General features: G+C 43.8%; 1 protein-coding gene across 1 annotated transcript; it reads right to left on the reverse strand.

The window, feature by feature from the left end:
* Positions 1–436: 436 nt before the first annotated feature.
* Positions 437–12,120, reverse strand: lonp1 (lon peptidase 1, mitochondrial). The gene is made up of 21 exons (XM_057038235.1): positions 11,450–12,120; positions 10,761–10,849; positions 10,302–10,421; positions 10,049–10,190; positions 9,047–9,160; positions 8,897–8,958; positions 7,551–7,680; positions 6,564–6,647; positions 6,408–6,476; positions 5,275–5,426; positions 4,504–4,642; positions 4,227–4,405; positions 3,283–3,370; positions 2,579–2,701; positions 2,392–2,508; positions 2,172–2,312; positions 1,898–2,063; positions 1,709–1,795; positions 1,488–1,615; positions 1,150–1,314; positions 437–1,071 (listed from the first exon to the last, which is right to left on the reverse strand). The coding sequence occupies exons 1-21, from the start codon at positions 12,011–12,013 to the stop codon at positions 916–918; spliced, it is 3,015 nt and encodes a 1,004-aa protein (XP_056894215.1). The 5' UTR covers positions 12,014–12,120; the 3' UTR covers positions 437–915.
* Positions 12,121–13,284: the final 1,164 nt, after the last annotated feature.

The following is a 13,284-nucleotide window of genomic DNA, read 5'->3' on the forward strand; positions in this document are numbered from 1 at the left end:
AAAATCCCTCCAACAAGACCTGAAAGACTCTTGGCTGCTACAGAAGCCTTTACAAGCTGTGATACTGACCACAGGGGGGCGCTGCTGGGCACCAACAGGAGGCGCTGCTAGGCAACAACAGCAGGGCACTGCTAGTCAAGAACAGGGGGCGCTGCTAGTTACCAACAGGGGGCGCTGCTGGTCACTGACAGGGAGCGCCGCTGGGCACCGACAGTGGGCGATGCAAGGCACCAACTATGCTGGGGGCCAAACTTTTGCTGAGGGGCCTTTTGATTTTCTGTTATTATGAAAATGTTAAAGATGAAATTAAAAACTGATTTGGGTTAAAATCTAAAGGGAATGTGTGATGGGTGAGATGTTCTTATAGAACCTTGGACCAGGGACCCAAACAAGGTTGCTAATTGGTTTGATTATTTTTAAGAGACATCACACCCACTCAAGACAAAGAGATTTATTACAAGTCCAATTTTAAGATGCTGCTTGGCAGCAAAATTACACCAACTCCTGCTGTCTGCTCATGTGAAGATATCATACTGTTCCGTTTCTCACCATCATCTACCGAGCACGTAGATCTCCAGCACCGCTGCCTTTAACCTTCCAGTCCAGTGATGTCATTTCCTGCCATGAAGGTCTTCCACGTTCATGATGGTAGAAACACTATTACTCTGCATCAAAGTCATCCCAAAGGTAGCTGGACAGACCAGCTGGTACAATTCTCACAGCAGCAGATTAAATCCATCCATCCATCCATCTTCTACCGCCTTATCCCATCACGTTAAATCCCATATATACATGTATCCAAAAAGCAATAAAAGACTTTAATGGTATTAATCCTCAGGAGTTACTGTGTTGGTGGTAATAAACAGGGTTCATAGAAATCCATCTTAATCAGCACAAGTACCAGGAAAAATCTGGCTACGACTGGTTCTGAGGAAAGACGATTTGGTAGATCTGGCTGTAGTGATCCACAAAGTGTACCTCCAGGCCCTCTGTGATGTAATCTGGCAGGTCAGAGAAGTCTTTCTTGTTCTCAACAGGCAAAATGATGCAGGTGACGCCAGCGCGCCGTGCCTAAAAAGAGGTAAACTATTACACTCTGTGTGTGGGGGTGTGTGTGTAGGTTTGTGTGTGTGTGTGTACTGTACTTACAGCTATAGTTTTCTCTTTGATTCCACCTACTGGGAGAACTTTGCCAGTCAGGGAAACTTCACCAGTCATGGCTACATTCTGACGCACCGGGTGGTTGATTGCCAGCGACAACAGGGCTGTAACAATGGTACAACCAGCACTTGGCCCATCCTTGGGAGTGGCTCCCTGAATAACAAACAACAGTTGTGGACAGTAAGAAGTGCTGCTGTCCCTCCAGTCCAGAAATACTGGACCTCTGGTGTCTTGATAGAGGTTTCAGTTCTGTGAAACTGGACTGAAGCATTGAGCTGTGAGCGAAGAACAAGGACAGACATCACGAGCAGTATGATGGCGGTTACCTCAGGGACGTGTAAGTGAAGATGTGAGTTGACCAGAAAGTGATTTTCAGGTTGTTTGGTCATCAGAAAGGTTCTAGCGAAGGTTGAAGCTATTTTTGCACTTTCCTTCATGACATCACCCAGTTGACCTGACGATCAGAATAAACACCATTAATATGGTTTCCATGAGGGCAGAACAAGCCCGATTACCTGAGGGGGCGGGGCTGGTGACTTAGACTGACCTGTAACTTCCAGTGATCCTTCTCCTTTAGAGTCTGCTCCTACTAACGGACGCCGCAAAGAGGTCTCTATGAACAGCGTGGAGCCTCCTAGTAAGAGGACAATCGGCTGCAAATCACATGTTCAAGTACTTGTGTGCGCACGTGCGTGTGAGAGTGTGTGAGTGGGTGTTATGCACGTGCGTTTCTTACCCATAGCAGTCCACGCCAGCCCCATCACCACTCCTGGAGGCGTTTCATTGTACATTCGATCCACTGTGAAAATAGGTTTACCCACGTAGTCCTGCAGGTTGTTGGGGGTAACGGTCACGGCGGTTTGTTCACCACTCACGATACTGAACGCCACCTTACGGAAAACCTGGAAGAGAACGAGCGACATGAGAGTTACTCTTTTCCCTCGTTCCCCTAACAGTGATCCAGTGATCTCTGGGTTACCAGAGAAGGGGATCACTTTCCAATGGTTTACCTTTTCTACTTGTTTCTGCAGGTTTCTGACGCCGGACTCCCGGCAGTACTGTTTGATGAGGAGAGCGAGGGCATCGGATGAGATTGAGGCCTTTTGCTCAGTTAGACCACACAAGGTACGAAGCTGAGGGACGAGGTAGCGCTGCACAAATAGTCAATTCAGATGTTAGATATGGATAAAAGCCATTTTTGAGAGAATTAGCTTCGGAGGAGCTGGTAACCTCTGCAATAGCAATTTTTTCTTGAGCCACGTATCCAGAGATGTTGATCATCTCCATCCGATCTCTGAGAGGCTCTGGGATGGTGTCAGTCACGTTGGCCGTGCAGATAAACAAGACCTTAATTGGAACAAAGCGTGAGCAAAGGAGAAATCTGGAAGGTGGAATAGCACCAAACACACATGCCTACCTTTGATAGGTCTACGGGAACGTCCAGATAATGGTCAAGGAAGTTGACATTTTGTTCAGGATCCAGAAGCTCCAGCAAGGCAGAGGATGGGTCACCCTGGTATCCACGACCTATCTTATCCACCTAGCAAAGAGGGGTATGGAAAAAACAAGAATCCCAGCTAAGAAAGGGGATACATATCTAAGTGAACCCTGCCGGGATAAAGGCCTGTACCACTCTTTTCCGAAGGTAACACCTTTATTTAAGCGGGATACTCACTTGATGTTAATTGGGCTGTTTTTTTCCCCATTTCCACCTGACCAAGGACGGCAAACGCCCAATTATCTTATGTCTTATAAGACTGTCTTCTAAGGTATTCTGTGGGCTGAGGTGTGTTAAGAGTCAATTTGTCCCAATAATCCACTTCAAAACCGGTCAGGCCTGACAATCGTACATATTAAACTTGTTCAATATTTACAAACAAAAAGCTTCGTGAAAAACGGCATCTGTAGCAGATCAAAAATCTCTTAGGATTTTGAAAACCCTTGCGTGTGAACCCTGCTCATTCCACTCTTTCAGGCAGCAAACTCCAACTTCCACATGAATGATATTTTCTTTAAAAGTTGTGGCATATAAGTACTTATCAGGTTGTGTGTGTGCGCGTGGAGTGAGCCATATCATCTTGCAGCGGTAGAGTCGGTTAACGGTAGCATGGCCACACTGACCTCATCTATTAGCACCAGAGGGTTCTCCGTCTTAGTTTTCTTCAGACACTGGATAATCTTCCCTGGCATTGCTCCAACATACGTCCTCCTGACCATAGCAAACCATTTAGAGATAAGAGTTAATAAATCAACATATAGTTATTGTTCCTTCAGATGTGTTCTCTGGAGGGTAAACAGTTAAGATGAAGATTATTAGGTTAAAACAGAAGTTGCTGTAATGGCTGTTTTAACAACTCTTGCAAATTACCAAGACATTTGTCCCTCAAGCAGGAAAAGACAGCTACCGTATTTTCACGACCATAAGGTGCACTTAAAAGTCTTAAATTTTCCCTAAAATAGAGGGGGCTTCTTATAATGCGGTGCATCTTATGTGTGCACTAAGTTCCAAATCTGTAAATGCTGGATTTGTGGATGAGGATTGATCAAAAAATAACATGAGTACATTGCAAAATACTTCAATAAAGTACAACCAAACTCAGTTTTGCTCCCACTGCCTTTTTAAAAACACACGCTAGCATGCAGGTTTCAAGCTAGCGTACCGGTATGTTTTACCATGCCCACACCCTGTGACCCGCTGCGCCTTATATATGTGTTAAATACAGAAATAGCACCCGTAACTGAGACTGCTCCTTTTAATACGGTGCACCTTATGGTCGCGAAAATACAGTATATTAAATGTGGGTATATAAATGAAGAAAATGGAAATGTCATCTAATAATTTTAATTACCGTAATCTCTGGACTACAGAGCGTACCTGATTAAAAGCCGCATAATCTAGTCCAGAGAAATTACGGTACATCTCAACTGAAGGTTCCACAGGTGATGCTAAACCATCATTATGTGAAAGGCAAATTAGCCAAAATCCTGTTAATACAGCATGGTGCCCTAACACGCAGGCGTCCTAACAACTCAAAGGTCCAGTGACGTGTGTACAGACTTCTGACCTGTGCCCTTTAATTTCCGCCACATCTGTCATGCCGCCAACACTGAACCTGAAGTACTCTCTGTTCAGAGCTCTGGCGATGGATCGGGCAATGGATGTTTTTCCAACACCAGGAGGGCCGTAGAAACACAGGATCTTTCCCTGAGTGGAGCCACGTAACTGGCTCACTGCGATGAACTCCTGCATAACAGAGACAGGAAAGGAATCAGGATCTCTTTATATAAAAGCTTCATAGCTTCTAAAGGACCATTCACATTTTAACACTAAAAAGCACTAACCAATATGCGTTTTTTCACATCGTCCATCCCATAATGGTCCTCTTCTAGCACCTCTTTGGCTCTGTCCAGTGATAAATTCTCTTCACTGTTGGTCCCCCAGGGCATGCTCGTGAGCCAGTCCAAGTAGTTCCGCGTTACACTGGAACACACATCGTGGCGGTTAATCACCAGAATATGGACGTCACCAAATGGCGCCATGCTGTGGCAGCCCGTGGTGAGTCGTCACGCGTCGCATCATTATTACTTTAACTCTTCGTCTCAAGATTAGAATCGGGATGATGGCATTTCTGTTATGCTGCTACTGCTCCCAACAGGCAAAGGAGGCCTTAGAAAGCAGTGATCATCTTCCCTTCTTTCAACCAGTCTGTAAAATCAACAGTAAACTTCTTATAAAAATAACCATTATTAAATACTATCTTTTGTAAATGCTGCCAATGTCTTTTGAAGTTAAACAAAATAAGTTTTTATCACCTACAACTAGAACATGTTAAATCATTTTAATTAAAGCTCAGTTCATATATGCGCTGCTTGAATTCGCTCCTGCTATTTTTAACCTGTATTTATTGAGGACAGAATGCAACTCAGCCACTTAGCGACGCTTTCATGCAGAAAATGTGAAGTGATGCAGTGCAGAACTTTCCTACAGGTGACCCAGAAGGCAGCAGTCCCCCAAACAAGTTGTATTACACTTCACTTTTTGGGTGAAACAGTTCTACTAAACATCAGTGGTCACAATGCACTTAAATGAAGAACCTTCTGTAGGTGACCTACTTGAACTCTGATGAGTGGTTGTCCAGCAGTCCCAATTTGTTGAGTTCCTCATTGATGACCTCCATTATGGGCTGTGGAACCGTCCTTTCTTTGAGTCTCTCTCTGAACTTCTCCTCAATAGCTTCCTTATCCTCCTTTTCTAGTCCCAACTCCTGCAACCACACGAGCCGTCAGCCTGAAACTGACTGGAAACATACATGATTTGCTGGTCCACAGTGTCTGGAGGAACCAAACTGGAGGAAATGAGTTGAGCTGAGACCAGAACCCAGGAACAAAAATCAGGCTATGAAGGCTGTAATATATAAGTTATACAACACATTTAAAAAGTCTCACAATATGAACACTGGTGCCAGAAAGTGAAGATATGCTGCATATTAAAGAGTCAAATTAGATGATTTTACATTCCATTTAGTCCAAGTAAGAAGGAAACGGTGACTGTAAGCCTAAAAGTTCTTCATTCATTTATGGCTGGACAGTATCCCCGTTTCATTAAATACTGGTATGTTATAGGAGGAGGTATGAATTTGAGACAGTTTTGGTTGCTTGAGGCCTTAAAAGTTGGCCACATGCATGCTCACAGGGGCTTTCTGCTTATAATACTATGAACAAAGTATGAAAAACACGACTACGTTGGGAGGAGAAGGTCACCAGCAGGAAGTAGGAATTTGTAACTAAGGTCAGATTTCCCAATTGGAAAGTCGGAGGATCCTCAAAACCCCCGAGTTGACTTCCAAAGATGGCTGCCCGAGAGTGACCAATGTAGGAGATCTTCCACCTGCAGCCTTTGAGGAAATGCTGCTAGAGTACAATCTACATTTTCCATGTGTGATGTGCCAACGACGGCATGACAGCTAAATCTAGGGCTCGGTAAATCAGAGCCAATAGCTTGATGAATCCATTGCTTGCATTAGTTTTTATTTTTGTTATTCAGAGGTTTCCATCTGTGGACCCGCTTATGAACAGAGACATGACTTCTGTAAATCGGTTCAGCGCACTTCCCTGCCAGGGTTGGCCTATTGAATGACACTTACATTTCTGACATTTGGGTAAAGTTGAAGTTGCCAGTGTGGTGCGGATTAAAATCCACCCAAAAAATGGTGGCTTGTATATGAAATCTCCCCCCGTGTGTCTACCTTCTTAATGATTTTGAGCTGCTCTTGGAGGAGGTACTTCCTGTGAGTCTGTTTAATTTTCTCTTCCACCTATAAACAGAACCGGGACATATATATGGTAAATGAGCAGGGGACACATGCATACATATATGAATGGTGTGTTTAGTGACGGCTGACCTCTCGGCCCAGGCGCTGCTGCAGTTTACTCAGCTCGTACTCTTTCTTGAGCAGCGACAGGGCCTTGTAAAGACGCTTTGGGATCTGCAGGAATATAGAGTGTCAAACATGGTACAAACACAACTTCAGTGAAAGAGCTGATAGTTATGGTCATACACTTCTTTTCTTCATGCCTGTGTTCAATGAGACAAAGAACTCTAATCCAGGGGTGGGGAACCCCCGGCCTCCGGGCCATATACGGCCTACAAGACCATTTCTACCGGCCCGCAACGCAATAAGATTTTTATATTTTATATGTGCACTTATAGAGAATATTACGCGTGCAAGTTTTGTGGTGAGTGAATTAATAGCCACAAAGCTGAAACCTCACGCCGAAGGAGAGTTCGTGAAGGAGTGCCTCGCAGCCGCCGTTGAGGCGCTCGCGCCGGACAAAGTAAAATTGTTTCAAAGCGTGAATTTTTTTTTCGTGAATAACTATTGAACTAAGACATATATTGTTATGATTCCAGTGGCTAACGGTATGTTTTTATGGTCAAGGAATCTACATATGTAGTCAAAGTATATGTGGGACTAATATTTATGGTGGAAATCACAATATGGCAGGAATTGTTGCCCTTGGCGGAGGTCTGCGCTCTCCGAGTGCTTTCTAGTTGTTATTATTATTGTCTTTATCTTTCTTTCTTTTCATTTATTTTCTTGATTATCTTGTTGTATTGCAGTTTTTGTGAGTAGAGGCCTCGAACAGGCCCTTACGGGTCTCTTGCCTCAACTCTGCACCTCTTTTTTTTTATTGTTTTGTATGATCATGAAAACATATTTTACTTGTTTGTCATTTTATTCTTTTTTTTTTGGTGATTTTATATGCATGTGTGCTAAATAAATAATTCAAACTCAAATGCAGCAATCATGAGACTTAGTAACACAGTGGTTAAAGTGAGCTGTGAAAAATAGGAGACTGCACATGTCACCTCATCCCTTCTTCCTTACATGCATCTCTTCCAGGATGTCCTGGAGTTCATGTGACTCTGCCCCGGTCAGAGCTGCTCCCATATCACTGAGGTAGATGGGGTTATCCACCACTCTCTGACCAGCCTGCACCATTTGGAGGACCGACTCTCTGACACACAGGAACACACACAGAACAGTTACAGAACCTTATGATTACATACTTAAAATCTGCTGAGGAGGGGCTTTTCCACAGCTCATTTAGATTCTTCCTTCAGTTTTTACTGCATGCCTGACAAATACTACGGTGACATTAATGTGAAATCAAGAGATTGTACATGATCAAGTTTCCCTTTACTGTGAGCTTTCAGTAGAGACAAACGGAATTTGATGAGATTTGATTTGAAGTTTGATGCAGTATGGAGTAGATATACTTTTTGAAAACTACATTTTAAGTTTGCTTTGTACCTTAACTAAGAACTAAGTTTAACACAAGTACCTTAATTGAGTCTGAGTAAATAATAAAACTCAAAACCAAACTAAATGGAGAAAAATCAGGCTGTTTATGACTGTGATGAAGAGAGCTCCTGAGTTACAGATCACGAATGAACATGGATCTTTATGACAGAGACTGGGGTCTGTTATAGAGGGGGTCTGTTATAGAGGGGGTCTGTCGTAGAGGGGTCTGTCGTAGAGGGGTCTGTCGTAGAGGGGGGTGTCGAGAGGGGGTCTGTTATAGAGGGGTCTGTTATAGAGGGGTCTGTCGTAGAGGCGTCTGTCGTAGAGGGGTCTGTTGTAGAGGGGTCTGTTGTAGAGGGGGTTTGTTGTAGAGGGGGTCTGTTATAGAGGGGGTCTGTTGTAGAGGGTCTGTTATAGAGGGGGTCTGTTGTAGAGGGGTCTGTTGTAGAGGGGTCTGTTATAGAGGGGGTGTGTTGTAGAGGGGGTCTGTTGTAGAGGGGGTCTGTTGTAGAGGGGGTCTGTCGTAGAGGGGGTCTGTCGTAGAGGGGTCTGTTATAGAGGGGGTCTGTTATAGAGGGGTCTGTTGTAGAGGGGTCTGTTGTAGAGGGGTCTGTCGTAGAGGGGGTCTGTTGTAGAGGGGTCTGTCGTAGAGGGGTCTGTCGTAGAGGGGTCTGTTGTAGAGGGGTCTGTTGTAGAGGGGGTCTGTCGTAGAGGGGGTCTGTTGTAGAGGGGGTCTGTTGTAGAGGGGTCTGTCGTAGAGGGGGTCTGTTATAGAGGGGGTCTGTTATAGAGGGGGTCTGTTATTGTGCCAAACCAAGAGCGACAGAAACTCAAGTAAAACTAGTAGAAATCTTTGGTATGACAGCCTTCATTCATTATTAAGTGTGAATCAGAGTAATTAGTGAGAATGAATGCGACAGAAAACTGACTTGTAGAGGGGGTTGAGAGCGATGATGTCTCTGATCGTCTTCACAATCTCAGCTGTCAACGCCTGAGACACCAGAGAAACGTCATTTCAGTTAGACTGGTTTTGAAACGCCCTGGCAAAACAGCTTCATCCTAAGGAGAGGGTTTTGTACCTTGACCTCCTCGTTCACATCGAACTGTTCATGATGGATGTTCTCCACCTCAACCATCAGGATGTTGGAATCTGGCAAAGACTGAAGCTTCGGAGTCAAATCAGCTTCTGAAATCTAACACAAATAACAGAGGTTAAGTGTGTGAAGGCACTTAAACACTCAGCTGTATGGCCAAACTACTGTCACAGCCTCTCCCAGCAAGGAGCCAGCAGACGATTTGATGCTTCCATGTTGTCAGCAGGAGCTTCAGGCTTTGTCTACGCATTCCTGTCTCTGACCTTTCCTTTCCAGGTGTTTGAGTTTTCCTCTCTCCCTCCTACAGGGGTCCTGGCTGCAGGTGGCAGCAGCATGGGTGCTGTCTGGCTTCCAGACCTGCTTCTAATCTAACCTGCTCCTCTCAGTTCACCTTCATCAGATCATCTGCTCACTTTAGTGGTCTCTGACCACTTTCATGAGAAAGTTCTTCCTGTATGAATTCAACGTTTCCTTCGAAGAGCCTTCTCCTCTTATCCAAGACCTAAAGAAGCCGCTTGATAAGAGGTGAAACATTTTGGAAAAGCTAAAGAAAGTCCAGCTGATTTTTCTTAAGCCAAGCATTCCTTCCACCTGGATGACTGAGAACATTCAGTGATATCCAGCTCTTACCGCCATCTTGTTACACTGACTCTGACTGGAACCACTCTCATTGTTCCACTTAGGTTAATTAACTATGGATTAATCAGAACAAATCGCTATTTAAATTTGCACCTACTAACTTCCATTGGTCTGTGTGGTAGGATAACTGAAGGAGGAAGTATACATTGGATAGATGTTACACCAGAACTTCAAGCCCTGACCAGTACATGAGCATCACCAACAAGTACAAGATTGTATTGCTTGAGTAAAATCAAATGTCCTTCCTGCTGTAATGACAGCAATGAGACCCTCTTTGTTTTTCTGGTACTGGAGCCCATCAAATTGGCCAACGTCTTCTATAGCTATGCTAATACTTATGCTATATACCTTTCCCTCCAGCTCCTCTTTGTGAGACTCTGTTTGCTCCTTGCGAATTTGTTTGGACTTGTATCTTGACGATGGTCTTCGTTGGGTCTCACTCTCCTCCTCCTGCTCAGACTGAACATCCATCTGTTTTGTAATCCTAATCCTGCAAGAGCACAAAATCAAACAAATTCTACTGCAGTCTCTTTCCAGCCTGTCACAACACATTTTCTACAGTTGTGCTGAACTCGTGGCCACAACCAACAACATGGCTAACCTGCGGTGTCCCATGACAATCATCCTCAGTTTGTCTCCGAGGTCCTGCATCTCATGAATCTGAACAAATGTTCCTGTGGAGTAGATGTCATCAAGGGAGTCAGCCACATCGGACTCATTGCTGCAAGAAACAGAAACACTCTTCACAGTCAGACAGATGACACGTTCTCAGTCTTCAACAGATTTGACTGAATTACCATGTAGCACATTGTGGTTATATCAGAACCACTGCTGGAATCACTAGCAGAGGGCAAATGCAGACTAACACTCACTGCCTCATACTGAATTACAGTATGACCACCACTACAAAATGTCATGGCACGTGGTGATCTGCACTCCCATTTATATTAAGTTCAGTGGCAAGAGGATTATTGAGGGGCGTGTTGGGACTGACAGTTTCAGCTGTGTAGCAACCAGACCATCAGGGAATGAAGATGATGCAGTGATATTTGGGACATACTTGTCATCTTTCTTGAGAAAGACTCCAGCATACGGCTGAGCTAAACGGACTTTTCTTCTCAACAGCTCCATCAGTCCTTTGTTCTTCACCTGTCACAAAGACATCATGAATACAGAATAGCCTGTTAAAAAAACATTTATACACACTTCTGTTTGGGGGAAAAAAGAAACATTTTCTTTAAATAGGTTTTCTTTTTTACTACACGATGATTCTTACAGAAAAAAAAGCATTATGATATGAAAATTAAGTTATTGTAATTAATGCTACCAAACACTAGCTAAACCAATGAAAGCCACAATTCAATCTTTATACTAATTTAGTTCTAAAATGAGTTCAGCTGAGCTACAACAGAGATCTTATTACAATCAAAGAACACAAATGTAACGTGATAAAAACTACACATCTCTCTCCGTCCTATGTTAGCTATTCAACCACATCTGAAAAGGTAATAAGACCTCTCTGATAAAGTATAAAAGGAGTTTTAAAATTTCCTGAGGATATATTATTTGTATTAAAATAGAGACGGTTGCTCAGTGTGCCTCTATATCGTGGCTAGCCTGGGAAGCTACCTGGGTTATGTTGGACATGCCAAAACCTGGAACTTTTATTGGAAACTGAAAGAATAGTTTCACCAAGAACCTCTGTGTGAGGCGCGCATTAAAAAGGATGTAAGGTTACATCATCTTCACCTCTATGATCTTGATGAAGCGAGGGAACACGGGGTTCCTGCTGACAGCGATCAACGGCACATTGGGGAAGACCTCCGGGACCATCATGGGGGTCAGAGCCGTCATCTGAGGACCGTTGCCGGGTATCCCTCCGTCTCCCACAGAGCCTTCCCCCGCAGGACTCTCCGCATCGTCTTCTCCTGAGAAGTCGGCGCCGCTTCCACTGCTTACGAACATCCGAGCCTGCATCACGAAGGGACGGGGTCTGGCTGAGGGGAGCGCCGGCTGGCCACCAAAAACGGATCCTACCCGTGCCCAACGGTTACATCCAAATCTCGACCGGCAGCCAGGTGACATTGCAGCTTTAGAGGCGAAGTTAGACAACAGTGGGACGCATGTGTCAGGAGAGGTCCCTGCACCAGAAAGAGGCCGTGATGGCTGGAACGACTTCAGGACGGGGATGCCATGAAGACGAGGTACTCTCCCACCGGTCCTGAAGGCCATCGGCCCCTGTGGTTTTAGGGAAAAGGCTGGGTTTCTGTGCAGATGCCTCGCAGCGCTGAACATGTTCCTGTAAGCCGCCATGTTGATCTGGATACTTCTACGGCACGTGACTAATCATCTGCGTCTGCGTTTGATGACGTAGAGTCGACGATGAAGAGGATGAAGCAAAGGTTCAAACCCAACAGCCGCTTACACACACACACACACACACACACACACAGAATCAGAAGCAGATTTATTGCCATTGTTCATGTAATACACAGTATTACACAAATTAGGAATTTGTCATGGTGTGACGCTGCGACATTCAACATAAAGAAGACCACACTAGAATAAGATAAATAAAATAAAATAAGACATATATACAGTATATACATAAATAGTAAGTGGTAAGAGGTAAGTGGTAAGAAACAGTGCACACACAGACACATGAGGGAGGAAGCAAGGAATTGCTCCAATATGCTGTTTATAATCGAGTGGAACATCTTCACCAGGTTACTGCTGATACACATCCCTCTTTATTAGGATCTAATTTATCTTGAGTTTGAAAAAGGGCATTATTATCTCTGGTTCTACATGCTAGGAAAATACCCACACTTAAATATTCATAATTGTTCCAAAATTTCTACTGTTCAGATATCCTTTTTGGGCATGGTTAAGTGTGATTGTGCTGTAATTTATGATTCACCCAAATATCTTCTTTTTCAATAGGCAATTCTTTGTAGGATTTGTTTAGTTGCTTTTAGTTTTTCCAGTATTGCAGTTCATTACTTTTTCTGAGGCCATTGGTGTGTTTTTCTGAGCTCTGCATCAAAACACTTGTTATTGGTTTTGTTTAGATGTTGCTGATTTCTTCATGTTTGATAGAATAGCCAGATGTTCAAAGCTTAACTTTCCTAGAATTTTAGCAAAACAGTTGCCCGTGCAGACAACCCCTATTGAACTGTTTTGCTGCCAAATATATGTTAGTAGTGATTTCGGTTGTGTTGCTACCATGGTGGGAGCAATGTGTGTCTCCCATGAGTCTCCTTGTAGCCTGCCATTAAAAATGTTTAGTCCTAGTGATCAACACAGCTGTAGTAGTTTAATTTTTTTGTCATATTTTTCCTAGGCTGTTGTGATATTTGGGTTAAGTGGATATGTATGTATGTATGTATGTATGTATGTATGTATGTATTTATTTGTCCCTGTGTTCATTAATGTCAGGAGTTTTGCCTGGTCAAGCATTGATGCCCCCACAGACGAGGAGCTTACCCTGGGTCTGTTAGTGAAGGATATTATCACCAAGGTGTGAAAAACAGTTTTTTTTAGAGTATGGCAATATTGCACATACGTTTTTTTTCTGCTGAGAT

This window comes from Takifugu flavidus, chromosome 7 (assembly GCF_003711565.1).
Source record: "Takifugu flavidus isolate HTHZ2018 chromosome 7, ASM371156v2, whole genome shotgun sequence".
In the NCBI taxonomy this organism is placed as follows: Eukaryota; Metazoa; Chordata; class Actinopteri; order Tetraodontiformes; family Tetraodontidae; genus Takifugu; species Takifugu flavidus.

Coding starts and splice junctions, on each gene's coding strand:
- lonp1 (XM_057038235.1), bottom strand. CDS start 12,013: ATGGCGGCTTACAGGAACATGTTCAGCGCTGCGAGGCATCTGCACAGA. Junction 10,850..11,449: donor GCTTCATCAAGATCATAGAG/GTGAAGATGATG, acceptor TCTTTGTGACAG/GTGAAGAACAAAGGACTGAT. Junction 1,616..1,708: donor AGGATCACTGGAAGTTACAG/GTCAGTCTAAGT, acceptor TCTGATCGTCAG/GTCAACTGGGTGATGTCATG.